Here is a 25,348-nt window from a genome sequence, read left to right on the forward strand (position 1 = left end):
AGCGGACGCCAGCGGAGCCCCGAGGCGCTCGGCGCGGGCTCTAGGACCGGCCAGGCGCCACCCCGCGGTCGCCGGCCGCCCGCAGGGACAGCAGGTGAGGCCTCCGAGGCGGGCACCGAGTGGAACGGTCACCGAGCTGCTCGCGGAGCGGGAGCCCAGGGCCAGGTGCAGCCGGGTGCGTGAGCGCAGCCGCCTTCCCGGGTTTCCCCGGGAACCTATGTGTGTGCCCAGGAGTGTGGGAGCCGAAAGCCACGGGGGTCCCTGAGAGAGAAGGTGTCTGAGAGTTTGGCAGGATATGGGCTCTGGTGGGTGCCCGTGAGCGGGTCACTGCGTGACTGTCCAGGAAGGCAAGGCCCTGAAAGCAGGACATTGTGTGGGCTGAGCGCGAGTGACCACCTGGAAGGACACTTCGCAGCCAGTATGCCCCCTGGGAGGGCGACAGTGGGTACCTGTGACACCAGTCCTCTGGGCACCAACTGCCTTGGGTACATAGGGGCTGGCTCCTGGGCTGCTGTGCTCCACGGGGACCCGGGTGGGAGGGTGGCCAGGCCAGATTCTCAGGCTGTGCCCTGTCCCAGGTTGGCTCTGAGCTAGATGTTCACACCAGCCAGGATGTGAGCGGCAGGGTCCCCAGATTCCCATGCCACCTGGTCCGGGAGCAGCAGGTGAAGTCCGCTGACAGACCCACCTGTGTGTGCTCCAGGCCGCTCTGTCGAAGTGGGAGCTCAGGACTTGAGTGCTGTCACGTGCTGCACCTGGACTTGCCTGAGCAGCCCCTCCTGCCACTCTTCGGCTTTCTTCATCAGCCGAAGCACCCCTGTGGGAGGGCCTGGCCTGGGGTCTGAGGGCAGGAGTGGGGTGGGAGGCGGGGTGTGTCTAACATCCAAGAATCTACTCCAAATAAGGGAAAATATGAAAGAGCTGGATTTTGGCTTCCAAGGGCTGCCCGATCTGGGGGCTTTGGGATGGGGCGCCACCTGGTGGTGATACTATGTCCCCTAGGGACAAGAACCCTCTACATCCCCATCACTTATTGCCCCCAAATAGGGAAAGCCTAGGGCTGGAAGCCAGGGCACCCAGCTTCTGTCCCCCTTTCTGCTGGAGCTGGCTTCTGGTCGCTTACTCTGACTCAGTTTCCCTGCTCCCTGAAGATTAAGGAATGAACACAGATGACCCAATTGGATGGCAGTTATGGAGTGAAAATCAATTCTTGGTGTAATTCTGTCCTTGGGAACTTGCTTTCCAGTGGGGCAGGGGAATCAGAAGAACAACTCTCACCTCCTCTTGAATGGGGCCTGGTAGGGAGGGGTCCACACGGGTCCCCCTCTACAGCTCTCTCTCCCACCTCCATCCCAGTTCCCAGACACCGCAGTGTGGAGTTTTGTGCACATGTGTCTGAAAGTGGTCAGGAGTGGACAGTGCACAGGAGGTGAGCCTCAGACTGAAAAACATCATTTAGACCCCATGCCACCACCACTGGTGAGGAAAAACCAGTGGGGGGACAGGCAGCCCCCAAGCGAGCATGCTGGAGGGCAAGGGAGATGCCGGTGGGGACTGCAGCCCCACTGCGGGTGATGCAGACAGACACCAGGGCTGTGCAAGAGTCAACCTTATTTGGGCATGACGTGCTGGCTGACCCAGGGCCTCCTCTCCCACTGGTCTTTAGCAGATAACTTAATTACTGCTAGTCTGCGGGTCAATCTAAGAATCAAGCACGAGGGACAGAGACATGCCTTTCTGGAAAAAAGATGTAAAGAAGGGAACATCCTGGAGAGGGGAGGTACACAGGACTGGGGGAAGTGAGTCCACTCTGGTGACAAAGCCATGAGTAGGCTGGCTTCTCTTCACTGAAGAGGGTGGCAGTGAATGTCCCAACAGGCCTCTTGCCCCTGTGCCTTTGCCGGTCAATGTCTCCCCACAGTGACCTCCCACGGTCTCCAGTTATCTACCAGAAAATTAATTTTGAGCAAATAGCTCCCCATTGCCCTGGAGACACCATCCCGGCTCCCCAGCAGGCCTTGGCAGCCTTCCGTGGTTTGCCCCCTTCGGTCCCCTGGCCGCCCTGTCCTGGGGGCCCGCTCTGCACCACCACGGCCCTGAAGCCCACCGAGACCCAGGTGCTCAGAGCCCACCAAGTCTTACTGGAACCCCGGAGCAGGTTCCCCGCCGCTGCCTGGCTGCTGGTCACACTGGGCTCAGGGGCCATTCCGACAGGAGAGGAAGCCCCTCCCGCCCCGGGTGGACAGCTGGTGGGTGAGGCGGGCACTCGCTGTCTCTGCATGCATCACGCCGCGCCCTGTGCCAGTGCGCGTCGGCACGCCCGGGCCCCTTCCGAGGCTGCTGGCTCCTGGAGTGCCGGTGGCCTCCTGGCCCAGTGCCCCATTTCCTCCCGGGTGGAGCGGGGAGGGAGGGAGGCGGTGGGGACCGGCGGGGCGCAGGTGCGCAGGCCAAACCCTGCAGAGCGGGAAGGCGGGCTGGGGCAGGGGGTCTGAGGGGGGCGGCCTAGGGTTCGGGCGCTACGGGCTTCCTTGGCTTGGCGCACGCGCGCAAAGCGCTGCCAGCAGCGCCTGGTCCAGACCTGCGCTCTCCAAGGGCTCGCCCTTCAGATCGGGCCCCTTCCCGCTGCTGCTGCTGCTGCCGCCGGGGCCGCCGGCTGGGGCGCGTCCAGGGAACCCCAAGCGCCGGAGCTCGGGGGAGAGGGGACGACGGGGGGCTGCGGGGACCGAGCGGAGTCCACGTGACTCAGGGAGGGCGAGCCACCCCACCCCCCGCAGGGGCCTTGGGGAAGGAAAGTCCCTTGTATGGTGTGCCCGCTGGAAGCCAAGAGGTCCAGCGCCAGACGCTGCTCAGCCTTTCCTCGCTGCAGCGTTTCCTGCAGCGCAGGAGGGATATCGCAGGACTTGAGCGCATCGTTGCCCGCTACGGGGCCCAACGACCCTTCCCGGAGCTGGGGGTCGGGTCGAAATCGCCTGGGCGGGGGGACTCAGGGGGGCATTCCAACGGGTGGGGCGGGGCGGGGCGGGCACGGCCCCGAAGCCCCACCCAAGGCCACGCCCCGATGTGACTCCGCCTCCCAGCCCCGCCCCCGCCCGCATTTAAAGGGCTCGCTCTCTCCGCAGCGGAACCTCTGCTGTCTGCATCGCCCCGCGCTCGCTGAGGTGCCTGCGACTTTAATTAAAGGGCCGTCCCCTCGTTTGGGCTGCAGCACCGCCCCTCGGCTCCTCGCGCCTCAAAATGAGTAGCTCCCACTCCCGGGCGGGCCAGAGCGCTGCGGGCGCGGCTCCGGGCAGTGGCGCCGACACGCGAGACGCCGAGATGCCGGCCACCGAGAAGGACCTGGCGGAGGATGCGCCGTGGAAGAAGATCCAGCAGAACACATTCACGCGTTGGTGCAACGAGCACCTCAAGTGCGTGAGTAAGCGTATCGCCAACCTGCAGACGGACCTGAGCGACGGGCTGCGGCTTATCGCGCTGCTCGAGGTGCTCAGCCAGAAGAAGATGCACCGCAAGCACAACCAGAGGCCCACCTTCCGCCAGATGCAGCTCGAGAATGTGTCGGTGGCGCTCGAGTTCCTGGAGCGCGAGAGCATCAAGCTCGTGTCCATCGGTGAGGGCGCGGGCCGCCCGGTGGCGCTGGGAGGCGAGGGAGGGGGGCTCCGCGCGTCCTCCCATCTTCTCCGGGCCGACCCCTCGCAGACACCCCCCCTAAGCTGTGGCGCCGCCCCGGGAGTCCCCGGGGCCGCCCAGCTCCGTGTGGGCCTCGAGAACAAAGGCTCGCAGGCCGGCGGTGCGTGCGGACCGCTACGCGCCCCCGCCCGCCGGTCCCCGGCTGGCCCACGCCCAGGCTGAGCTCACATCCTCCACAGGCCGCGCCCCCGCCGCTGCGCCCGCGGTGGGAGAGGGCCTGGGGGGGCGGGCACTGGCCAAGCTCTGGCCGTGCGCCTGGTGCCCCATCTCTAACGAGGGGGAGGCCGGGGCTCTCCACCCCCTACAGCAGTTTGGAGAGGGCCCTCTGGGCTTCAGGCACCCCTGTGGTTCCTTAAACGGGGGTTGGAGCTTGTGGGTCCCATTGTCTAGTGCCCCCCAGTGAAGATGGCTCATACCGCAAGTTTAGATTTTCTTTCGGGAACTAGGGGGCCAGAGAGGGCCATAGCTAGCAAAACAGCACCTGAGATGGGTTTGGGCGCTGGCCAGTGAAGGGAGCTGGCTTGTAGTCTCTTAGATACCTGGTTACTGTCGAGCTTGTGCCAAACTCTTGCCTCCATGTAGGACTTGCTTTCCTGCATCTAGAATATGCAGGAGTTGTTTGGGAGGTACTCCAGCATGTGCTGGGCTCGCTGCCAGCCCAGTGTTCGTGTCACCGGGCTGGTGAGGCTGGCAGTGGTCGGGCCTACTGCATCATCCCAGGCACTTCGGAGATGAGAGCCACACAGGGACAGGCACCAGAACTGGTGACTTGGGGGGGGGCGGGGAGATGCGACAGGGAGAGAAGGGGCACGAGCTTTCTTTTCTTCAGAATCGAAAGAGGCCTTCCAGTTGTCCCTACAGCCCTGGCCCGGTCCATGCGGAGCCTGAGAAAAGGAGGGACCGAGACTCAGGTGCCCCCAACCACTCAGGGCTGGTCTCAAGGGCCCCACCTCTTTCTCTGGAATGCAGGTCGAGGCCGAGGCCCACCCCCCAGTCCCAGCCTCAGTCTAGCCAAGCTGAGTCATCTCTGAGCCTTGGGTGGGGGGGCAACCGGATGTGGGGAGGCGGGCCACACCCCAATTGTCTGGGGGGGGTCTCCTCCTCCCCCCTCCCTCCTTCTCCTCCTCTTGTGAGCTGGCTGGAGCAGGCCTAGTTCCCAGAGCTTTGCCATATAAGGCAAAAAAATGTTGGAAAGCAGCAGTGATTAGGGGAGGGAGGGGGCAGGCTGGCCCGGGGGGCTGGGGAAAGGGGGTGGGATGGGGCGGGGCCATCCAACCAGTCAGTCTCTCAACTCTGAGCCCGGTCCTTCCCACCCTCTTTTGTGAGGTGGATGGGAGGGCCTAGGCCAGCCTCCTATGGACCGGGGGTGGGGAGGGCCCAGCCCGATGATGGCTGATGAGCTTGGCCTTGTGTTTCCCCTCTTGGGTCATAGTGGACCTCGGGCCTGCTGAGGGCTTGTGCTAGACTCGCGATTCTGCGGGTGGGAGCCTGGCGGGAAGGCCTGGCTACTCCTGTGTCCTTGGGCTTCTCTGAACCTTCCAGTAACCCCTAGCCTGAAGCCCCCACTCCACCCTCCTACCTGCCATTTGGGGACAGTGCAAGGCAGTGGTGAGGGACCGGGACCAACCGCAGCCTAGGAGCAGGAAGGCCGCTGTGCTTTGAGTGGCACTGAGCTGGTCCGCAAGGTGCTGCCCGCTGGATTCAGGCTACCTGCCATTGATGGCCCTTCTGGTGGCGTCCATCCCCTTCTCCCCACCCCCAAGTTGACTCACTAGACAAGTATTTTCTACTGATTGTTGGGGAAGGGTAGGTGTAACACACCAGCAGGGATTCCAAAGATGAGCTGCCCTCCTGAGTTCTCAGAGGCCCCCCCCGGCCCCCCCCACCCCGTTCGCTTGAGGAGGCTGAGACCCAGAAGGGCCTTGGGTGGGGCTCAGAGCCCAGAGGCATTGCCGTGGGGATGGGGTGCAGGGTGCCCGCCCTAACCACTTCCCCTGTGGTGAGCTTGGCAGCCACCAGCCTGTAGCCCAGTGGCCCGTTAGGTGGCGAGGAGGGCGGGCAGCAGCTGAGCAGGCTCTGCTGAGGCAGCAGGACTTGGGGACCCCACCCATGACCTCTGCCACCCAGACTCCCAAGCTGGGCCCTGAGCGCCCAACCCAGGCTCACTGGCTCCGCCCTTCCCCTTCGGGCTGGGTGAGGGGGCCCCTGGAATGTGTCCTGCCCGGCATCCTGGCTGGCAGGCCATCTCTGCCGGGCCCCAGTGAGTCAGGGCCATGCAGCCCAACCACCGGTTCCTTGGGGCTCCCAGCCCCTCCCCCTGCATCAGGGCTGCTGCCCAACTCCCAGCCTGGCTCTGTGGGGGGAGGGGGAGCACTAAGGCAGTGGGGGGCGGGGCTCACACCCTCCACCCAAAGGGTCCTTGCCCAACGCGCGCCACCGCTTCCGCTTCCCCAGCCCCATGCCATCCACCCATCCACCCGCCCCCGCGACCCCAGGGCAGCCGCCACATTTCCCAACCTCTCCACCCGCCGGCCTTCCTCTTTCTCAGTGCAGGTCAGGGGCCCTTTCCTGGAGATCCCTGGGGATGGGCGGTGGGCCCCTGCAGAGCACTCATCCCACTCACTCCAGAGCCACCTTTGCGGAAGGGGGCTCCTCCCCAGGCCTCCCCTGGACCTGTCTGCCGCCTAGGTCTGTCTCCTGTCCTTCCTCTGGGTCCCCACGGCCCCCAGGGCTTCCAGCAATGCCCCCCGTTGTGCTGTATTGTCATGTGTCTACAGGTGCTTTGCCTCCAAACCTCCTTCACACCCCCAAAGGGGCCCCGACCCACACCCCACCCTGCCCCACGGGGGCCTGTGCCTCCTCCCTGGGGCCTGCTATGCTGCCACATTCCCCAGTGCCTGGGAGTGGCCTGACACCCTGAATGTGTGCCACCCCCAAACCCATGTGCGCGCGTGTGTGCGCACATGCACAGGGACCCCGGGTCAGCCCTGCCCGCCCAGCGCTGCCGCTCGTTCCCCTTACAGACAGCAAGGCCATAGTGGACGGGAACCTCAAGCTGATCCTGGGCCTCATCTGGACCCTGATCCTGCACTACTCCATCTCCATGCCCATGTGGGACGAGGAGGAGGACGAGGAGGCCAAGAAGCAGACGCCCAAGCAGAGGCTCCTGGGCTGGATCCAGAACAAGCTGCCGCAGCTGCCCATCACCAACTTCAGCCGGGACTGGCAGAGTGGCAGGGCCCTGGGCGCCCTTGTCGACAGCTGCGCCCCGGGTGAGGGGCAGCGGGGGGCAGGGCCGCCGGTAGGGGGCCGGAGGGGATGGCCTGCAGCCAGGTCTCTTGGCCCCCCAGACTCATGGCCTTCCTTGCCCCGCAGGCCTGTGCCCTGACTGGGATTCCTGGGATGCCAGCAAGCCCGTGAACAACGCCAGGGAAGCCATGCAGCAGGCCGACGACTGGCTGGGCATCCCTCAGGTACGCTCCGCCGGGCCAACCGCGGCCGTCTGGGGGCCGAGGGCCCAGTGCGGAGAGGTGGCGTGTCCCAGGACCCTGAGGCTTGGAGGCCAACTGGCTCCTTTTTCCGCGCATGACAGGTGATCACCCCTGAGGAGATCGTGGACCCCAATGTGGATGAGCACTCCGTCATGACCTACCTGTCCCAGTTCCCCAAGGCCAAGCTGAAACCAGGGGCTCCCCTGCGGCCCAAACTGAACCCGAAGAAAGCCCGAGCCTACGGGCCAGGTGAGAGAGCCAGGCGGGGGGTCCTCCTGCAAGGTGACCTCCTCCCTGAACGTGAGCTCCCGGGGAGGCTTCAGTCACGTGGCTGCCAGGTTATCAAATGCCCCCCCGTGAGTCAGGCAGGAGTGGGTCAGGGCTGGTCAAAACTGGCCACTGGCTCTGTGTTCCCCCCGCCACACCAGCCCGAGGCAAACTCAAGCCAGCGTTCTAGAAAACAGGCCCAGGCCTGTCCCACGGCAGGAGCGCAGTTGGGGCCGAAGGCCGGGTTCTGCGCGCTGGAGTGTACACCGAACTGACTCACCCCGTTCCGAACAGCCTGATGGGGCTGCGGCGGGGGTGCGCCAGCCCTCACAGCCAGCCTGTGGCTTCCCCCCCAATCCCCGGGCAGGCATCGAGCCCACAGGCAACATGGTGAAGAAGCGGGCAGAGTTCACTGTGGAGACCAGAAGCGCCGGGCAGGGAGAGGTGCTGGTGTACGTGGAGGATCCGGCCGGGCACCAGGAGGAGGTAGGGCGGCCAGCAGGCAGGGCAGGGCGCTGCCGGGCCTCCGCGTGGAGGGGCCGCTCTGAGCAACGGCTCACGGACTCCTTCCCACCCTAGGCAAAGGTGACCGCCAATAACGACAAGAACCGTACCTTCTCTGTCTGGTATGTCCCCGAGGTGACGGGGACTCATAAGGTGAGCCCTTAGCCCAAGGGGAGGCCAGTGGCGAGGGCAGTGGCGAGGGTGCCCCAACCCTGCCCTCACGGTGCGCCCCTCCTGGGAACAGGTCACTGTGCTCTTTGCCGGCCAGCACATCGCCAAGAGCCCCTTCGAGGTGTATGTGGACAAGTCCCAGGGAGATGCCAGCAAAGTGACGGCCCAGGGCCCTGGCCTGGAGCCCAGCGGCAACATCGCCAACAAGACCACCTACTTTGAGATCTTCACGGCGGGTGAGGGGAGGGTGCCGAGGCCGGCAGGTCTGGGGGAAGAGCTGGGGGGGCGCGGGAGCGGCCTGGAGGCTCCGGGATCTGAACCGATGCCTCCTGGCAGGAGCGGGGACAGGCGAGGTGGAAGTGGTGATCCAGGACCCCACAGGACGGAAGGGTACCGTGGAGCCTCAGCTGGAGGCCCGGGGTGACAGCACGTATCGCTGCAGCTACCAGCCCACCGTGGAGGGCGTCCACACGGTGCATGTCACCTTCGCTGGTGTGCCCATCCCTCGCAGCCCCTACACTGTCACTGTTGGCCAAGGTAGGCCAGTCCCGGCCGCCCCCCGCTGGGCACGGCTCCAGCCCTGCGGTCTCGGAGGGGGGCAGCCGGGCAGGTCCCGTTCCAGCCCCCGCCCCGGCTCCCCGGGCTTCTGTCCTTCTGCTGTGCGGGCGCACTCTTTCTGGCCCGGCTGGGACCCTCCTCCTTCTCCTCCTCTCGCCCTCTCCATCTCTCTCTGTCTCTCCACGCTTTCACCTTCGGAAGAGCTCGCTCCAGCTGTCTAGAAACCTGCTGCTCTCTGCTCTGCCCACAGGGTCAACGGTACTTGGATCTGTCTTCCTAGGGGGGGCTAGGCGGGGGGCTGGGGGCTGGCATGGCTGGAGCAGGTGGGAGGAGGCCTGCTGTGTCCTGGCCTGGGCCACACAGGTCCTAGGGTCACGGTCCCTTCCACTTCTTTCTTACGTGTCCCTCACCGGCCCGTGTGGCCCGATGGCCCAGCCTTGTGGGAGCAAGGGAGGGGTCGCCCAGCGCCGGCTCCCAGCAGCTCAGCCAGCCTTCTGCTCACAGCTTGTAACCCAGGGGCCTGCCGCGCCGTCGGCCGGGGCCTCCAGCCCAAGGGTGTGCGAGTGAAGGAGACTGCCGACTTCAAGGTGTACACGAAGGGCGCGGGCAGTGGGGAGCTGAAGGTCACCGTGAAGGGTCCCAGTAAGTTGGCCTGTGGCTGGGCTGGGGTGGGCGGTGCCAGTCCCCGGCCACTGCTGGGCAGGCCTGAGGCCCTCCCTTGTCTCCGGCAGAGGGCGAGGAGCGCGTGAAACAGAAGGACCTGGGGGATGGTGTCTATGGCTTCGAGTATTACCCCATGGTCCCCGGCACATACACTGTCACCATCACGTGGGGCGGCCAGAACATCGGGCGCAGGTGAGACCCCGGGCTGAGCTCGGAGGTGGCGCACTCCTCCCTCTGCTGGGTTTGGGCCGGCCCCCCTCCAAGACGGGGCCCCTTGGCACTCCCCTGGGTGGCTCTCTCCTTGCAGTCCCTTCGAGGTGAAGGTGGGCACCGAGTGTGGCAATCAGAAGGTGCGGGCTTGGGGCCCCGGGCTGGAGGGCGGCGTCGTTGGCAAGTCCGCAGACTTTGTGGTGGAGGCCATTGGGGACGACGTGGGCACCCTGGGTAAGTTGGAGGCTGCGATGTGGGCACCTGGGGGCAGAGGCTGGTAAGGGCCACCCTCCCAAGGTTCCAGGGCACTGACGGAGCTGGCGGCTGTTCTCAGGCTTCTCTGTGGAGGGCCCGTCACAGGCCAAGATCGAATGTGATGACAAGGGCGATGGCTCCTGTGATGTGCGCTACTGGCCCCAGGAGGCTGGCGAGTATGCCGTGCACGTGCTGTGCAACAGTGAAGACATCCGCCTTAGCCCCTTCATGGCCGACATCCGCGAGGCGCCCCAGGATTTCCATCCAGACAGGGTAAAGGGTGCGGGCCGCTGGGCTGGGTCTCTGGGCTTTAGGGCCCTGGGCTGGCATCGCCGGCAGTGTGCTCCTGCCATTCTGTCTTTGGAGGCCAGCACTTGGTCCCCTGAGATCTGGGTGGCCTCCCATTAGGTGAAGGCACGTGGGCCTGGATTGGAGAAGACGGGTGTGGCCGTCAACAAGCCGGCAGAGTTCACGGTGGATGCCAAGCACGGCGGGAAGGCTCCTCTCAGGGTCCAAGTCCAGGTGTGGTGCCCTCTGTGGTGGGGGCAGGGTGGGCAGGTGCCCAGGCCCGGGCACTGACCAGGAGGCCGCCTGCTCCCGCCCGCTCTCCAGGACAACGAGGGCTGCCCCGTGGAGGCAGTGGTCAAGGACAACGGCAACGGCACCTACAGCTGCTCCTACGTGCCCCGGAAGCCGGTGAAGCACACGGCCATGGTGTCCTGGGGAGGCGTCAGCATCCCCAGCAGCCCCTTTCGGGTGAGCCTGCCCTCTGCAGGCCTCAGACGGGCCTTTAGCCCACTTCCCTGGGTGCCCGCTTTGCTGTGGTACGGCCCTCTTCCATGAAACTCGCATACCGTACAGCCTACCCCGTTCAATTAAACAACTCGGTGGTTGTGAGTGAGTTGAGAGCTGTGCGGCCATCACCACAGTCGAGGATGGGGACGTTTTCACCGTCCCCCAGAGAAACTCCTCTGCGCCTCCACTGCCCCCGGCCCTACGCAGCCACGCACCCGCTTCTGGCCGTGCGGTTTACCTTCTCTAGACATTCCCTGGGGACGGGCTCCTAGGCCCTGCACGGATAGACCACGTGTTAGGTGTCCAGTCATTTGTTGACGGGCATTTGGGGTTTTTCACCTTTTGGCTGTCGTGAGCAGTGCTGCCACGGACGTTCCAGTACAGGCGTTAGTGCAGACGAGCGATCTCACTGCCCTGGTTGCATAGACGGCGAAGGGTGGCGGCACTGCAGCATCAAATGGTTGCTTTACATGGCACTCCCCAGGGTGGTCACGCCATTTTGCCCCTCCTCCAGACTGGTCATGCCCCTGCATTTGCCCCCGTGCCCTGCAGGTGAATGTGGGAGCCGGCAGCCACCCAAACAAGGTCAAGGTGTACGGCCCAGGAGTGGCCAAGACGGGACTCAAGGCTCACGAGCCCACCTACTTCACTGTGGACTGCACGGAGGCCGGCCAGGGTGAGGCCCTGCCTCGAGAGCGCGGGGGGGGGCGGGTGGGCTGGGCGGGTGGGCGAGGCGTGCCCGTGAGGTTCCAGCCTCCACTCCCTCCTCCCCCGCAGGTGACGTCAGCATCGGCATCAAGTGTGCCCCCGGCGTGGTGGGCCCCGCCGAGGCCGACATTGACTTCGACATCATCCGCAATGACAACGACACCTTCACGGTCAAGTACACACCCCGCGGGGCTGGCAGCTACACCATCATGGTCCTCTTCGCGGACCAGGTGGGTGCTGGTGCTTCCGGCCCCTAATGCTGCTGGGTGTTGGGGTGTGGCTCTCCTCTCAGCCCTCCTCCTCCCGCCCCCTGCAGGCCACGCCCACCAGCCCCATCCGGGTCAAGGTGGACCCCTCCCATGACGCCAGCAAGGTGAAGGCCGAGGGCCCTGGCCTCAGTCGTACCGGTGAGGACGAGTACCCCATGGGGAGGTTGGGGAGCCCCGAGGGGGCGTGGGGCAAGGTGCCCCTACAGGGTAGCTGTGTCTCCTCAGGTGTTGAGCTTGGCAAACCCACCCACTTCACGGTCAATGCCAAAGCCGCCGGCAAAGGCAAGCTGGATGTCCAGTTCTCGGGGCTGGCCAAGGGGGACGCGGTGCGTGATGTGGACCTCATTGACCACCATGACAATACCTATACCGTCAAGTACACTCCTGTGCAGCAGGTAGCTACCTTGACCCCCTGTGGCCGCGCCTGTCCATATACCTGCTGAGCCCGTGGGCCCCCCTCACGTGGCGGGCTGGGTGGGCAGCTCCGGGGTCTTCCCGCCCACTCTCGTTTCCCACCTGGGAGAGAGAAGGCATGGAAGTCCAGGGGGTGCAGTGGCAGAGAGAAGCCATTGTCTCTGAAGCCCCTCCCCATGCCCAAATTGGGAAGCCCCAGGCCAGGGGGACCAGGGCCATGACCCACGACCCTGCCCTTCTGTACCCTTCCCAGGGCCCAGTGGGTGTCAGTGTCACTTATGGAGGGGATCCTATCCCCAAGAGCCCCTTCTCGGTGGCGGTGTCTCCAAGCCTGGACCTCAGCAAGATCAAGGTGTCCGGCCTGGGAGAGAGTAAGTAGTTGGGGCCTGTCACAGCCAGCCGCTGAGCGCGCCCCGGGGCTGCCTGGGCCCATGCCACAGTTCTCCCCTTCCTTTCATCGTGTCAACAGAGGTGGATGTTGGCAAAGACCAGGAGTTCACAGTCAAGTCGAAGGGTGCCGGTGGCCAAGGCAAAGTGGTGTCCAAGATTGTGGGCCCCTCGGGGACAGCAGTGCCCTGCAAGGTGGAGCCAGGCCTAGGGGCTGACAACAGCGTGGTGCGTTTTGTGCCCCGTGAGGAGGGGCCCTACGAGGTCGAGGTGACCTACGACGGCGTGCCTGTGCCCGGAAGCCCCTTTTCTCTCGAAGCTGTGCCCCCCACCAAGCCTAGCAAGGTAACTGGGGTGTAGGCGCCACCCCCTCTCTTCTCCAGACTCGCCCTCACCCCTTCTCATTTTTGTCCTTTTGAGCAGTGGCCCTGCTCAGGCCTGCCTGTGCCCGTCTGGTGGGGGAGGGGAGCCAGAACGAGAGGAGGCAGACGGAGTCAGGCTGGGGGTCTGAGGGTCAAGGGTCGGGGAGGTGGCGTGGCTCTGGCTCCTGACCTGCCCCTCCTCCCTCAGGTGAAAGCTTTTGGGCCCGGGCTGCAGGGGGGCAGTGCAGGCTCCCCTGCCCGCTTCACCATCGACACCAAGGGCGCCGGCACAGGCGGCCTGGGCCTGACAGTGGAGGGCCCCTGTGAGGCCCAGCTGGAGTGCCTGGACAACGGGGACGGCACGTGCTCTGTGTCCTATGTGCCTACGGAGCCCGGGGACTACAACATCAACATCCTCTTCGCTGACACCCACATCCCCGGCTCCCCGTTCAAGGCCCACGTGGTTCCCTGCTTTGACCCATCCAAGGTCAAGTGCTCGGGCCCCGGGCTGGAGCGGGCCACCGCCGGTGAGGCGGGCCAGTTCCACGTGGACTGCTCGAGCGCAGGCAGCGCAGAGCTGACCATTGAGATCCGCTCCGAGGCGGGGCTGCCAGCCGAGGTGCACATCCAGGACCACGGCGACGGCACGCACACCATCACCTACATCCCCCTGTGCCCCGGGGCCTACACTGTCACCATCAAGTACGGCGGCCAGCCCGTGCCCAACTTCCCCAGCAAGCTGCAGGTGGAGCCCGCAGTGGACACCTCAGGCGTCCAGTGCTATGGGCCCGGGATTGAGGGCCAAGGTGAGAGGCCCCCCACCATAGGGCGTGGGAGCAGCGGGAGCCGGGGCCCTGGGAGCCCCATTCTTCTTCCTCTCCCTGCCCCCCTGCAGGCGTCTTCCGAGAAGCCACCACCGAGTTCAGTGTGGATGCCCGGGCTCTGACGCAGACCGGAGGGCCGCACGTCAAGGCTCGCGTGGCCAACCCCTCGGGCAACCTGACCGAGACCTACGTGCAGGACTGTGGCGACGGCACGTACAAAGTGGAGTACACGCCTTACGAGGAGGGTGCGTGCCAGGGCGCTGGGGGGATGGGCCGGGGGTGGGGGCAGGGTGGCCTGGGCTCCCCTGACTCAGCCTGCCCTCCTGCAGGACTCCACTCTGTGGATGTGACCTACGACGGCAGCCCTGTGCCCAGCAGCCCCTTCCAGGTGCCCGTGACCGAGGGCTGTGACCCCTCCCGAGTGCGCGTCCATGGGCCGGGCATCCAAAGCGGCACCACCAACAAGCCCAACAAGTTCACCGTGGAGACCAGGTGAGTGGGAGCCCCGGAGGCAGGGGCTGCAGGGGGCCTCGGAGCCAGGGGGTGACGGGCTGTCTCTCTGGGCCAGGGGAGCTGGTACAGGGGGCCTGGGCCTGGCTGTAGAGGGCCCCTCCGAGGCCAAGATGTCCTGCACGGACAACAAGGACGGCAGCTGCTCGGTCGAGTACGTCCCCTATGAGGCCGGCACCTACAGCCTTAACGTCACCTACGGCGGCCATCAGGTGCCAGGTGAGGAGGCAGGTCAGCTGGGGCCGGGCTGGGACCACCTGTCCGCCCTCCACTCTTGTCTCACACAGCTGCCATCCCTCTGCCCGCCTCCAGGCAGTCCTTTCAAGGTCCCCGTGCATGATGTGACAGACGCGTCCAAGGTCAAGTGCTCTGGGCCTGGCCTGAGCCCAGGCATGGTCCGTGCCAACCTCCCTCAGTCCTTCCAGGTGGACACGAGCAAGGCCGGCGTGGCCCCGCTGCAGGTCAAAGTGCAGGGGCCCAAAGGTGAGTGTTCCTGTGCCCGGGAGTGGGGGGTCAGGTCAGGAGAGTGCGGTCCTCTGAGGGAGGGGACCCAGCGACGGCGGGGGGTGGGGGGCGGGGCCGGTGGGCAGGCAGTTGACGGAGGAGCCTCAGGTGACCCCAGAGCCAGTGCCCTGGGGCAGGGGACCTAAAGGAGGCAGAACAGACCGCTGAGCAGATGTGGCAGGCGGGAGGGAGGTAGAGCGGGCAAGGGTCTGAGATGTCACAGGGGCTCAGGGCTGTTCTGGGGACGGGCAGGTGAGGGCAAGTCGAGGCCCCCTGGGGTGAGGGCTGGGTGCGTGGCCCAAACTCGGCTTTCTAGTGTGGTGGGCCTAGGGGCCCAGGGCACCGGCTAAGGCTCTGTCTGTGGGCCTGGGGCCAGGCCTGGTGGAGCCAGTGGATGTGGTGGACAACGCCGATGGTACCCAGACCGTGAACTATGTGCCCAGCCGTGAGGGGCCCTACAGCATCTCGGTGCTGTACGGGGAAGAAGAGGTGCCCCGAAGGTAAGAGGCTGGGCCCTCTGCGTGTGGGGAGGGGCCTGGGCTGGGCACCAAGAGCCTTCCTGACCGCTCACAGCGTCCTGGCCTAACAGCCCCTTCAAGGTCAAGGTGCTGCCTACGCATGATGCCAGCAAGGTGAAGGCCAGCGGCCCCGGGCTCAACACCACTGGCGTGCCCGCCAGCCTGCCTGTGGAGTTCACCATCGACGCAAAGGACGCAGGGGAGGGCCTGCTGGCGGTTCAGATCACGGTGAGCCGGCCGCACGGGTGGCCGCCTGCTCCAGCTGCGGTGCAGCTCCGGGCACAGGGAAGGCGAGGGAGGGGAGGGGCCCAGGCTGGAGCGGGGCGCCGCGCGGGTCCACGGCCCGGCTCTCTGGTCTCCCTTAGAAGCCGTGCCAGCCTCTAGGATGGTGGTGACAGACACGGGCTGCCCCACGCACGCACTTGCTCACTTCGGGTGTCACCAAAGCCCTTAGTGCCTCAGCTTTTCTGCCTGTAACATTCTCTGGGGCCAGGTGTAAGGCTAGGACTCTGAGATCTTTGGGGGAGCTCGTCCTAGTGCTAGGGCAGGCCCTGGGGTAGAGGATGGGAGCTGAGAGGTCCTCGTGGGGGTAAAGCAGGATGGGCGCCAGGTCCCTGCCCCTGCCTGTTGTCACGCAGGGTGCGGGGGGCCGGGGGGGGTCACTGGGCATTTTGGCGCTTCCCTTCTGGGCCTTGCCCGTGGGGAAGTAAAGGACAGTGGTGGATGCAGGCAGCCGTCTTGGGCCACGGTGCTTGAGCGGCTCAGAGGCTGTCCCTGCAGCAGTGGCGCTCGACGCTTGGTCCTTTGAGAGGGCCTGAGGGAACCCCGGGCCTGGCTGGGCTTGGGCCAACCGCCTCCCCTGTGCTCTGCCATGCAGGACCCTGAGGGCAAGCCCAAGAAGACGCACATCCAAGACAACCACGACGGCACGTACACGGTGGCCTACGTGCCAGACGTGACGGGCCGCTACACCATCCTCATCAAGTATGGTGGTGACGAGATCCCCTTCTCCCCGTACCGCGTTCGGGCCGTGCCCACTGGGGATGCCAGCAAGTGCACTGTCACAGGTGAGCCAGCCCGCCAGCGGCCACGGCGCTCAGCACGGGGCTTGGGTGTGCCTGTGTGCAAGGGCTCGCTGCTTGGGGCGGCGTGTGGGAGTGGGGGCCGCCCCCTTGAGTGACTCACCTGACCTTTCTCCTTGCTCTCTGCCCTCTCACCTCAGTGTCAATCGGAGGTCACGGGCTAGGTAAGCTGCTTGCTGGGGCCACTCCCAATGCCCCTCCTGCCCGGAGGGCAGCTTCCTTTCCTCTTCCATGCTGATTCCCAGGACAGTTCCAGCTGCAGCTCTTGGCAGGGACAGAGGGGGGAACTGGAGGGTTAGGGCCCAGGGAGGCCTCCGGAGCTGAGCATGAGTGCTCCGGCCCTCCCCCTCTGGGCCTCCATTTCCCCATCTGAGAAGTCGGGTTGCAGCTGAGAGCTTTGGGGTGAGGTGCATCCCGAGAGGCACCCCCCTGGGGGCTCTGGGGTCTGGGGATCTTGGCTTCCCGGGGAAGTCCCGGGGGCGGGCAGCAGGCCCTTTCTCTTCACTTCCTCTTTCCGCGTCCAGGGCTCTCGCGTGGGGTCTCCCCCAAGCAGCGGGAGTCCCCGGCCCCGGCCGGATCCACAGACCCCCATCCCCACCTCCCGGGGGCCTCTGCGTCCCAGGCCGGGGGAGGTGCAGGCTGCATGAGTGGGTGGGGCTGGCTGGTAGTGCCGTAGCACCAGCGTCGACTGCTTGGGCGGCCAGCATGGCGGGGCCCGGCCCGGCCTCAGAGCCCCAAAGTGCACTCGGTGGCCCCCCTCCCCCCTCCCTCCCCCCATTCCCCAAGCAGTGACGTTATTCAGATGGTCCCCAACCAGGCACGGAGGTTCTCCTGCTCAGGCATGGGAGGGGAGAGCCAGCCCCAGCCAGGGACACCAAGAAGAGGCAACGACTACACGGGAGCCTCTGAAGGCTGTCGGCCGGGACCTTGGCCGAGGCAGCCAGGGAGAAAGTTAGAGGGTGGCTGGGGCTCCGCGGCAGGGGCTCGACGACTTTGGACAGCAGGCCTCGGGGTCTGAGACGCCAGCCCTGCGTGCCTAGGGCAGGGGGTAGGGCCGGGGTTGGGGGGAGCAGAGGCAGGGGCAGGGCTGGGCTGAGGGAGTGGTCTCGGTTTACCTGGCCACCGCGTGCAGAATGGAGACAGGGCGCCCAGCTGGGGAACTGAAGTCACCTCTGGACCAGTCGGAGGGGTGGCTTGGGCTAGGCTGCTGGTGGTGGGGCTTGAGGGGCTGGGCGCCGGGCAGGGAAAGCGGGGAGTCGGGGCTGACTGTGAGGTTGGGGCCCGAGCTACTAGCTAGGTGGCGGGTCCAGGTTCCGAGCCAGGGAGACCAGGTGTGGCTGTGTGCGAGGTGAGGCCTCCCAGGGCAGGGGCGGGCAGCGGGGGGCCAGGTGTAGCGCTCAGGAGAGCCGCGGAAGGCCAGCATGGAGCCCTTGCGCAAAGCGGGAGCCCTCGGCGGACAGGAGAGTTCGGTGGCAGGCTGGCCGGGGGACCCCCTTGCACTCAGCCCTCGAGTCGGTCCAGTGCCCCCAGCTGCTTCCCTGGCAGGGGCCGGGCTCCAGAAAGCACTCGCTGCCAGGCCTCACAGCCTACAGCCCCCCGAGCCTCCACGGCTGAGCCCAGATCATAACGTCACTGTCCCTCCCCTCTCCTCGGGCACTCTGGGGCCCTGGAGGCTGCTCAGCTGCTCTGCTCTCGCCACCTCGCAGCCGTGGCTCTGGCTTGGGCCTCCTGCCCCCCTTCCCCCTGGGTGCTGCCACTGCCTGCTGCGCTGTGCTGCCTGGGTGCTAACCCTGCTGCCTACCTGCTTCCCTGCTCCCAGCTCCCTGCCTGCGCCGGGCCACGCCCGGCCGCCCCTCTCTGCAAGCCTCCGGTCGAGCGAGCGTTCTCAGTTGTCAGGAAACTCCAATTTCACCTTCAGGCCCGGGGGGTGCGGGGCGAGTGTCACGTTCCCCACGCTGCAGCAGGTCTCCGCCTCACCGCGTCCGCACACGGCACTGGGGGCCGGGGCCAGGCCGCAGGGGCGAAGGCAGCCGTGGGCCCAGCCGGCGCGCTGGCGCCGGTCAGCGTGGTCCACGGCACAGGCTGAAGCCAAGTGGGTGGGGGCGGTGGCGGCAAATGCTTGTGCCCTGATGGCGGCGGTGACCTCGTGGGCTTCCCGGCCCTTCCTTCCTCTCAGACTCCTGGGTGCCATCCGTTGGGCCTTTCCCATGTGGGGGACTCCCCCGAGACAGGACTCCCAGGCTTGAGGTGGCTCGGGGGAACCTTTCCTGCCTTCTGAGAAATCACTCACCATCCCAGCTTTGGGGGGGCGGGGGCGGGAGGCCTGGCTGTGCTTGGTGGTGGCAGTAAGAGGCCTGGGCGGGCGGCAGGTGGACAGGAGCGGCCCGAGCACCGAGCTCATGCGCTGGCCCCCCCTTTGGGGACCCACCCTACCCCACCAGGCGCTGGCATCGGCCCCACCATCCAGATTGGGGAGGAGACGGTGATCACCGTGGACACCAAGGCGGCGGGCAAAGGCAAGGTGACCTGCACCGTGTGCACACCCGACGGCTCCGAGGTGGACGTGGACGTGGTAGAGAACGAGGACGGCACCTTTGACATCTTCTATACGGCCCCCCAGCCGGGCAAATATGTCATCTGCGTGCGCTTCGGTGGCGAACACGTGCCCAACAGCCCCTTCCAAGTGACGGTCAGGAGGGGTCGGGGGCGAGGCGTCCGGGCGGGGCTCATGTGTGACGACAGAGTCTCCAGCTCCTGTGCGTTGCTCTGCAGGCGCTGGCTGGGGACCAGCCCACGGCACAGCCCCCGTTACGGCCTCAGCAGCTGGCCCCGCCGTACACCTACGCCCAGGGCGGTCAGCAGACCTGGGTATGGCCTGGCCCACCTCCTCCCAGCCCTAGGGGACACTCGGGGACCGGCCAGCTGGGCGTCCCGTGAGGCCCTGTTCTGCCGCTTGTTAGGAGGGACCCCGGATCCTCCCACGCGGGACCCCTTCCCTCCTGCAGCTCCTCACTCAGGCCCTCTGTCTCCACTGCAGGCCCCAGAAAGACCGTTGGTGGGTGTCAACGGGCTGGATGTGACCAGCCTGAGGCCCTTCGACCTTGTCATCCCCTTCACCATCAAGAAGGGCGAGATCACTGGTGAGCGGGGGCGGGAAGGAGCTAGGGAGCCACAGAGGCCAGAGTGTGCCAACGGGCTGCCCTGACCCGCGCCCCACTGCCCTGCAGGGGAGGTGCGGATGCCCTCGGGCAAGGTGGCGCAGCCGGCCATCACCGACAACAAGGATGGCACTGTGACCGTGCGCTACGCACCCAGCGAGGCCGGCCTGCATGAGATGGACATCCGCTACGACAACATGCACATCCCAGGTGCGCCCCTCAGCATGCCACCACCACCTTACGGGGGCGTGGGGCTGGGGGAGGGGCTTGGGGACGACACGAGGCCCCCATTCCACGTGGTCCCTCTTCCTGCCTCAGGAAGCCCCCTACAGTTCTACGTGGATTATGTGAACTGCGGCCACGTCACAGCCTACGGGCCTGGCCTCACGCACGGGGTGGTGAACAAGCCTGCTGTCTTCACCGTCAACACCAAGGATGCAGGAGAGGGTGAGCGGCAGCTCTCGTCTTGACCCGCCTGTGTGTCACGGGCTACTGTCATCCGGTGGGGAGCTGGACACTGGACATGCTCCCCAGATGAGGCTCCCTGCCCCACCCCCGGCCTCTGCTTGCCCGTTGGGGCTTCTCCTCATTGGCGCAGTGTCCCTGGGCACAGTTCGCACCCTCACCCACAACTCTCTCCAGGGGGCTTGTCCCTGGCCATCGAGGGCCCATCCAAAGCAGAAATCAGCTGCACCGACAACCACGACGGGACGTGCAGCGTCTCCTACCTGCCCGTGCTGCCTGGTGACTACAGCATCCTGGTCAAGTACAACGAGCAGCACATCCCGGGCAGCCCCTTCACTGCCAGGGTCACAGGTAGGTGATACCCAGAGCGGTGACAAAAGGAGGCAGGTGGCGGGGTGGGTGCAGTCTCCCTCTGTGCCTGGACACACAGTGACCGTCCCCTGCCAGGTGACGACTCGATGCGCATGTCCCACCTGAAGGTGGGCTCTGCCGCTGACATCCCCATCAATATCTCGGAGACGGACCTCAGCCTGCTGACAGCCACGGTGGTGCCGCCCTCGGGCCGGGAGGAGCCCTGTCTGCTGAAGCGGCTGCGCAATGGCCACGTGGGTAAGAGGCTGGGGAGCAGGGCCTTCTGGAAAGGAGGGAGGCTGGGGGTGGGGGCACGCCTCTCCCCAGCTGACAGCCCCTCCCCGTGTCCAGGGATCTCATTCGTGCCCAAGGAGACCGGGGAGCACCTGGTGCACGTGAAGAAGAATGGCCAGCATGTGGCGAGCAGCCCCATTCCAGTGGTGATCAGCCAGTCGGAGATTGGGGATGCCAGCCGCGTGCGCGTCTCAGGCCAGGGCCTCCACGAAGGCCACACCTTTGAGCCCGCAGAGTTTATCATCGACACCCGTGATGCAGGTAGGCGGTGGCGGCCTGGAAGCTGGGGTGAGACCACTGTACTTGGCCCCCTGGCTCAGGGGTGTCCCTCCCGCAGGCTATGGTGGGCTCAGCCTGTCCATCGAGGGTCCCAGCAAGGTGGACATCAACACAGAGGACCTGGAGGATGGCACATGCAGGGTCACCTACTGCCCCACGGAGCCTGGAAACTATATCATCAACATCAAGTTCGCTGACCAGCACGTGCCCGGTGAGTGAGGCACCCACGCGCCTTCCCCATGGCTGGGCAACCTTCTTGCCACACCCAGGGTCCACCTGCAGAACGTAACTTGTGTGGGATGTGGGTTGTGCTTTCCTCCTGCAGGCAGCCCCTTCTCCGTGAAGGTGACAGGCGAGGGCCGGGTGAAAGAGAGCATCACACGCAGGCGACGGGCGCCGTCGGTGGCTAACGTTGGCAGTCACTGTGACCTCAGCCTGAAGATCCCTGGTAGGAGCTACAGGAGCCAGGGAGGGTCCCAGGGAGCCCTAGGTGCCAGCCCGAGGTGGTCCCAAGCAGAGGGGCGGGCCCTCGGTCTCCTGCTCACCAGGCTGTCCCCCACCTACAGAAATTAGCATCCAGGACATGACAGCCCAGGTGACTAGCCCATCAGGCAAGAGCCATGAGGCCGAGATCGTGGAAGGGGAGAACCACACCTACTGCATCCGCTTCGTGCCCGCCGAGATGGGCATGCACACCGTCAGCGTCAAGTACAAGGGCCAGCACGTGCCTGGGAGCCCTTTCCAGTTCACCGTAGGGCCCCTGGGGGAAGGGGGAGCCCACAAGGTCCGCGCAGGGGGCCCTGGCCTGGAAAGGGCTGAAGCTGGAGTGCCAGGTAGGCCTGCTTCCTGCGGGGCTCTTGCCCCTCCTGGGCGGGGGCTGGGGGGCAGGAGGGGGCTAGCAGCCATGCTTGGCGGGGGCCGACGCCGGGGGAGCAGCCCTCCGTGAGGACACACTGTACCTTCCCGCAGCCGAATTCAGCATTTGGACCAGGGAAGCTGGCGCCGGGGGCCTGGCCATTGCTGTCGAGGGCCCCAGCAAGGCCGAGATCTCCTTCGAGGACCGCAAGGATGGCTCCTGTGGCGTGGCCTATGTGGTCCAGGAGCCAGGTACTGAGGCGTGGCTGGGGCTGGGAGGCAGGACTCGGCTTTGGGCGCTGGTCTGGGTCTACGCGGACAGCCCTGCCCGGCTCCCACCCTCCACCTTGAGGTCCCAGGGCCACTCAGGCTGTTTGCGGGAGGTGGCAGGCTCGAATGCCGACAGGTGGGGACCTCCCGGCACGCCCTCTGTTCTCTCTCCCTGCTCAGGTGACTACGAGGTCTCAGTCAAATTCAACGAGGAGCACATCCCCGATAGCCCTTTCGTGGTGCCTGTGGCTTCTCCGTCTGGTGACGCCCGCCGCCTTACTGTTTCTAGTCTTCAGGTGAGGCACCGAGAGAAACCGCCCGCCTGGGGCTCCTGGGCCCGGCCAGACCAGAGCCGCCGCACAGAGCAGGCCTTGGCCCTGTGTCGAGTGACCCGCCCAGCCCAGCTCGGGGCGCCGGGCTTCTGCTCTGGCCGGGTGCAGCCCACGCTTGGGGTCGGAGGAAGTACCCCTGACCGTCGCGTGGAGTTTTTCTCGTGTCTCAGCTCTAAAGGCTTTGAACAGAAGCCTGTGCCCCTTGAGCACCAGGGCTGAGGTTTAAAGAGGGACAGCCTGCCAGGGCTGAGTGCTGCCCGCAGGGCGGGGCCACCCCCTTCCTGCCGCCGGTGTGTGATTGGAGAGCGTGGGTCTGGGAGCGGGGGTGTGTGCCTGTAGCTTGCTGCCCCTCGAGAATCCATGGCTCTCCCTCTTTAAACCAAGCTGGACGCCAGATGGGTAAGTGCAACCCAGTGGGACTCCTGCTTCTGGAGCCCTTTCCTTCCCTTGCCCCGCCCCAGCCCCTAACCGCGTCTGCTGTGCTTCCAGGAGTCAGGGCTAAAGGTCAACCAGCCAGCCTCTTTTGCAGTCAGCCTGAACGGGGCCAAGGGGGCGATCGATGCCAAGGTGCACAGCCCCTCAGGAGCCCTGGAGGAGTGCTATGTCACGGAGATCGACCAAGGTGAGGCCCTGGCCCTTCCCGGCCAGCCAGCCGTCCGCCCTGGCCCGACTGGGAGCAGTGCGCCTCCCCCTGGGCCTGGCCCACTGGCTGGGAAGCAGGCTGAGGGTACAAAGGGGAGGCGCAGACTCCGGAAGCAGCCGAGACGGGGCCCAGAGGCCTGGGCTCCTCCAGCCGGGCGGCGCTTCCCCAGCTTGTGACCCAAGCCCTTGGGGTACCTAGCTCAGCAGCCGTGCTGCTAGGAAGGAAAACACCTTCTGCAGGCCGTATAGTGCAGTCTCTTGAGGGAGAGACCCAAAGTCCAGTGATGGGGGCTGCCCAGGCCTTTGGCCAACGCCTGGAACCCGGGGACAGCCCGGGGGTGGGAGGAGCTGCCCAGCCCAATTTCACTGGTTCACAGCCTCATCCTGCCCCTTCCCAGCCGCGTGACCTCAAGCAAGTTCCTGCCTGTCTCTGGGTCCCAGTGAACACGTGGGGGATAAGGCACTCATGGTAACCCTTGGAGAAGGAGGCATCGAGGCGGGCATTTTGCCTACAAACGATTCCAGTCCAAATGAGTCCTATGGGTAGCTTGGGCATCTGAAGCTTCACCCCTCAGGCTTCAGGAGGCCTGTGCAGTGGGGTGTGGGTGCCCAGCACGGCCTCCAGAACAAGCTGAGTGGCCCCCTAGACCTGCTGGACTCAACGCTGGCAGGCAAGGGAAGCCCCTCGCCGATGCCGGTTGCTCAGTTTTGGAGGAGAGACCCCAGGCCCACGGCATGTTCCTCTGCCCCTCAGATAAGTACGCCGTGCGCTTTATCCCACGGGAGAATGGCATCTACCTGATTGATGTCAAGTTCAATGGCACCCACATCCCTGGAAGCCCGTTCAAGATCCGAGTTGGGGAGCCTGGGCATGGAGGGGACCCAGGCCTGGTGTCCGCTTACGGGGCTGGCCTGGAAGGCGGCGTCACAGGTAGGTCAGCGGGTGCGGCTTCCAGTGTGTGAACAACTGCTCGGGTCCCTCCTCCGAGCTCTCGGTGACAACAGGAGGCGTGTGGAGGTGACAAGGCTACGCTGGAGGGCTGGGGGGGGGAAACAGGCCAGGCCAGCTCTGCCTAACCTCCCGTGCCCCCAGGGAGCCCAGCTGAGTTTATCGTGAACACAAGCAATGCGGGCGCTGGTGCCCTCTCGGTCACAATCGACGGGCCCTCCAAGGTGAAGATGGATTGCCAGGAGTGCCCTGAGGGCTACCGCGTCACCTACACCCCCATGGCACCTGGCAGCTACCTCATCTCCATCAAGTACGGCGGCCCCTACCACATTGGGGGCAGCCCCTTCAAGGCCAGAGTTACAGGTGAGCCTTGTACCAGACTGCGGCTACCCAACCCAGTGCGCGACACTCTGGCCACCTCTTAGCCCCTCCTGCTCTGCCCTGCAGGTCACCGTCTGGTCAGCAACCACAGCCTCCATGAGACATCATCAGTGTTTGTGGACTCCCTGACCAAGACTGCCAGCGCCCCCCAGCACGGGGCCCCAGGCCCGGGTCCCACCGACGCCAGCAAGGTGCTGGCCAAGGGCGTGGGGCTGAGCAAGGCCTACATGGGCCAGAAGAGCAGCTTCACGGTGGACTGCAGCAGAGCAGGTGGGCGTCCTTCCAGGAGATGAGGCTAGACATAAGAGCGGACAGCCAGTGCCTGGGAACATGGCAAGGGGAACGAGGGCGGTGGGAATGCCTTTGGGAGTGGGCCGCTTCCAGCCTGGGCCTCCCTGCCGTCTCCTCTACCCTTCAGGAAAGTGCCCTGGAGGAGCTGGAGTTTCCTTTGCTGGTCTTGCCTGGGGTGGGGGGGGGTGGGGGGTTGCTGGCAGCTCTTTAGGAAGGGCTGTCACCCCAAAACAGGCGACGAGGTGGGAAGGGGAGGTTACAAGACAGGAGAAGGGAGTCAGCGCAGTCACAGCTGAGGGGAGGGACTTGGGGCCTGGCACTGAGGCCCCTTCCCCCACCCCCAGGCAACAACATGCTGCTGGTAGGGGTACACGGGCCCCGGACACCCTGCGAGGAGATCCTGGTGAAGCACGTGGGCAGCAGGCTCTACAGCGTCTCCTACCTGCTCAGGGACAAGGGGGAGTACACGCTGGTGGTCAAATGGGGTGACGAGCACATCCCAGGCAGCCCCTACCGCGTCCTGGTGCCCTGAGTTCTGTGTCCGTGCCAGCCAGCAGCTCCCAGGATGAGAAGTGCCCCTGCGCCCGCCCTCCGCCACCCAAGCAGCACCCGCCCCAGCCCTGGCCAGCCCTGGCCACCCTGTCACCGCAGCCGACCCTGCCCTGTGCTGCGCTCCCCTGCCTCCACTCGGGCAAAGGAGAGGGGCGAGCAGAGGCAGCCTGCCTGTCTTCTTTGCTCCTGGGAGGGGTGAGGGGTGGGGGTCTAGTGCACAACCACCTGCTAGTTCTCTTCTCTAGCCAAGAGGAATAAAGTTCTGCTTCCATTCTCCCGAGGGTGGCTCGAGCTTTCTGGCAAGGGTGCGGACACGGGGGACAGGCTGGATGGAAGCACGGGCCCAGACC

The 25,348-nt window shown here is 65.6% G+C and overlaps 1 protein-coding gene across 2 annotated transcripts; it reads left to right on the forward strand.

Moving 5' to 3' along the window:
* On the forward strand, nucleotides 1-25,272 carry FLNA (filamin A). Of its 2 annotated transcripts, XM_060137828.1 has the most exons (48): nucleotides 1-94; nucleotides 3,120-3,607; nucleotides 6,711-6,959; nucleotides 7,063-7,160; nucleotides 7,280-7,427; nucleotides 7,813-7,931; nucleotides 8,025-8,102; nucleotides 8,194-8,356; nucleotides 8,457-8,657; nucleotides 9,183-9,320; nucleotides 9,410-9,533; nucleotides 9,649-9,785; nucleotides 9,886-10,079; nucleotides 10,215-10,328; nucleotides 10,419-10,562; nucleotides 11,154-11,277; nucleotides 11,379-11,539; nucleotides 11,626-11,716; nucleotides 11,804-11,973; nucleotides 12,246-12,363; nucleotides 12,462-12,724; nucleotides 12,950-13,547; nucleotides 13,637-13,810; nucleotides 13,895-14,057; nucleotides 14,134-14,294; nucleotides 14,388-14,558; nucleotides 14,956-15,079; nucleotides 15,169-15,325; nucleotides 15,975-16,164; nucleotides 16,320-16,343; nucleotides 18,621-18,868; nucleotides 18,952-19,047; nucleotides 19,217-19,319; nucleotides 19,407-19,547; nucleotides 19,656-19,784; nucleotides 19,980-20,153; nucleotides 20,250-20,411; nucleotides 20,505-20,708; nucleotides 20,785-20,937; nucleotides 21,052-21,174; nucleotides 21,293-21,559; nucleotides 21,696-21,833; nucleotides 22,032-22,147; nucleotides 22,673-22,805; nucleotides 23,580-23,756; nucleotides 23,919-24,137; nucleotides 24,222-24,425; nucleotides 24,791-25,272. In XM_060137828.1, exons 2-48 carry the CDS (start codon nucleotides 3,235-3,237, stop codon nucleotides 24,976-24,978), a joined length of 7,944 nt encoding a protein of 2,647 aa, XP_059993811.1. In that variant the 5' UTR covers nucleotides 1-94; nucleotides 3,120-3,234; the 3' UTR covers nucleotides 24,979-25,272. The 2 variants fall into 2 exon arrangements, with proteins under 2 accessions (XP_059993811.1, XP_059993812.1); XM_060137829.1 differs by lacking the exon at nucleotides 16,320-16,343.
* The last annotated feature ends 76 nt before the right edge of the window (nucleotides 25,273-25,348 follow it).

This window comes from Lagenorhynchus albirostris, chromosome X, assembly GCF_949774975.1.
Source record: "Lagenorhynchus albirostris chromosome X, mLagAlb1.1, whole genome shotgun sequence".
Lineage (NCBI taxonomy): Eukaryota > Metazoa > Chordata > Mammalia > Artiodactyla > Delphinidae > Lagenorhynchus > Lagenorhynchus albirostris.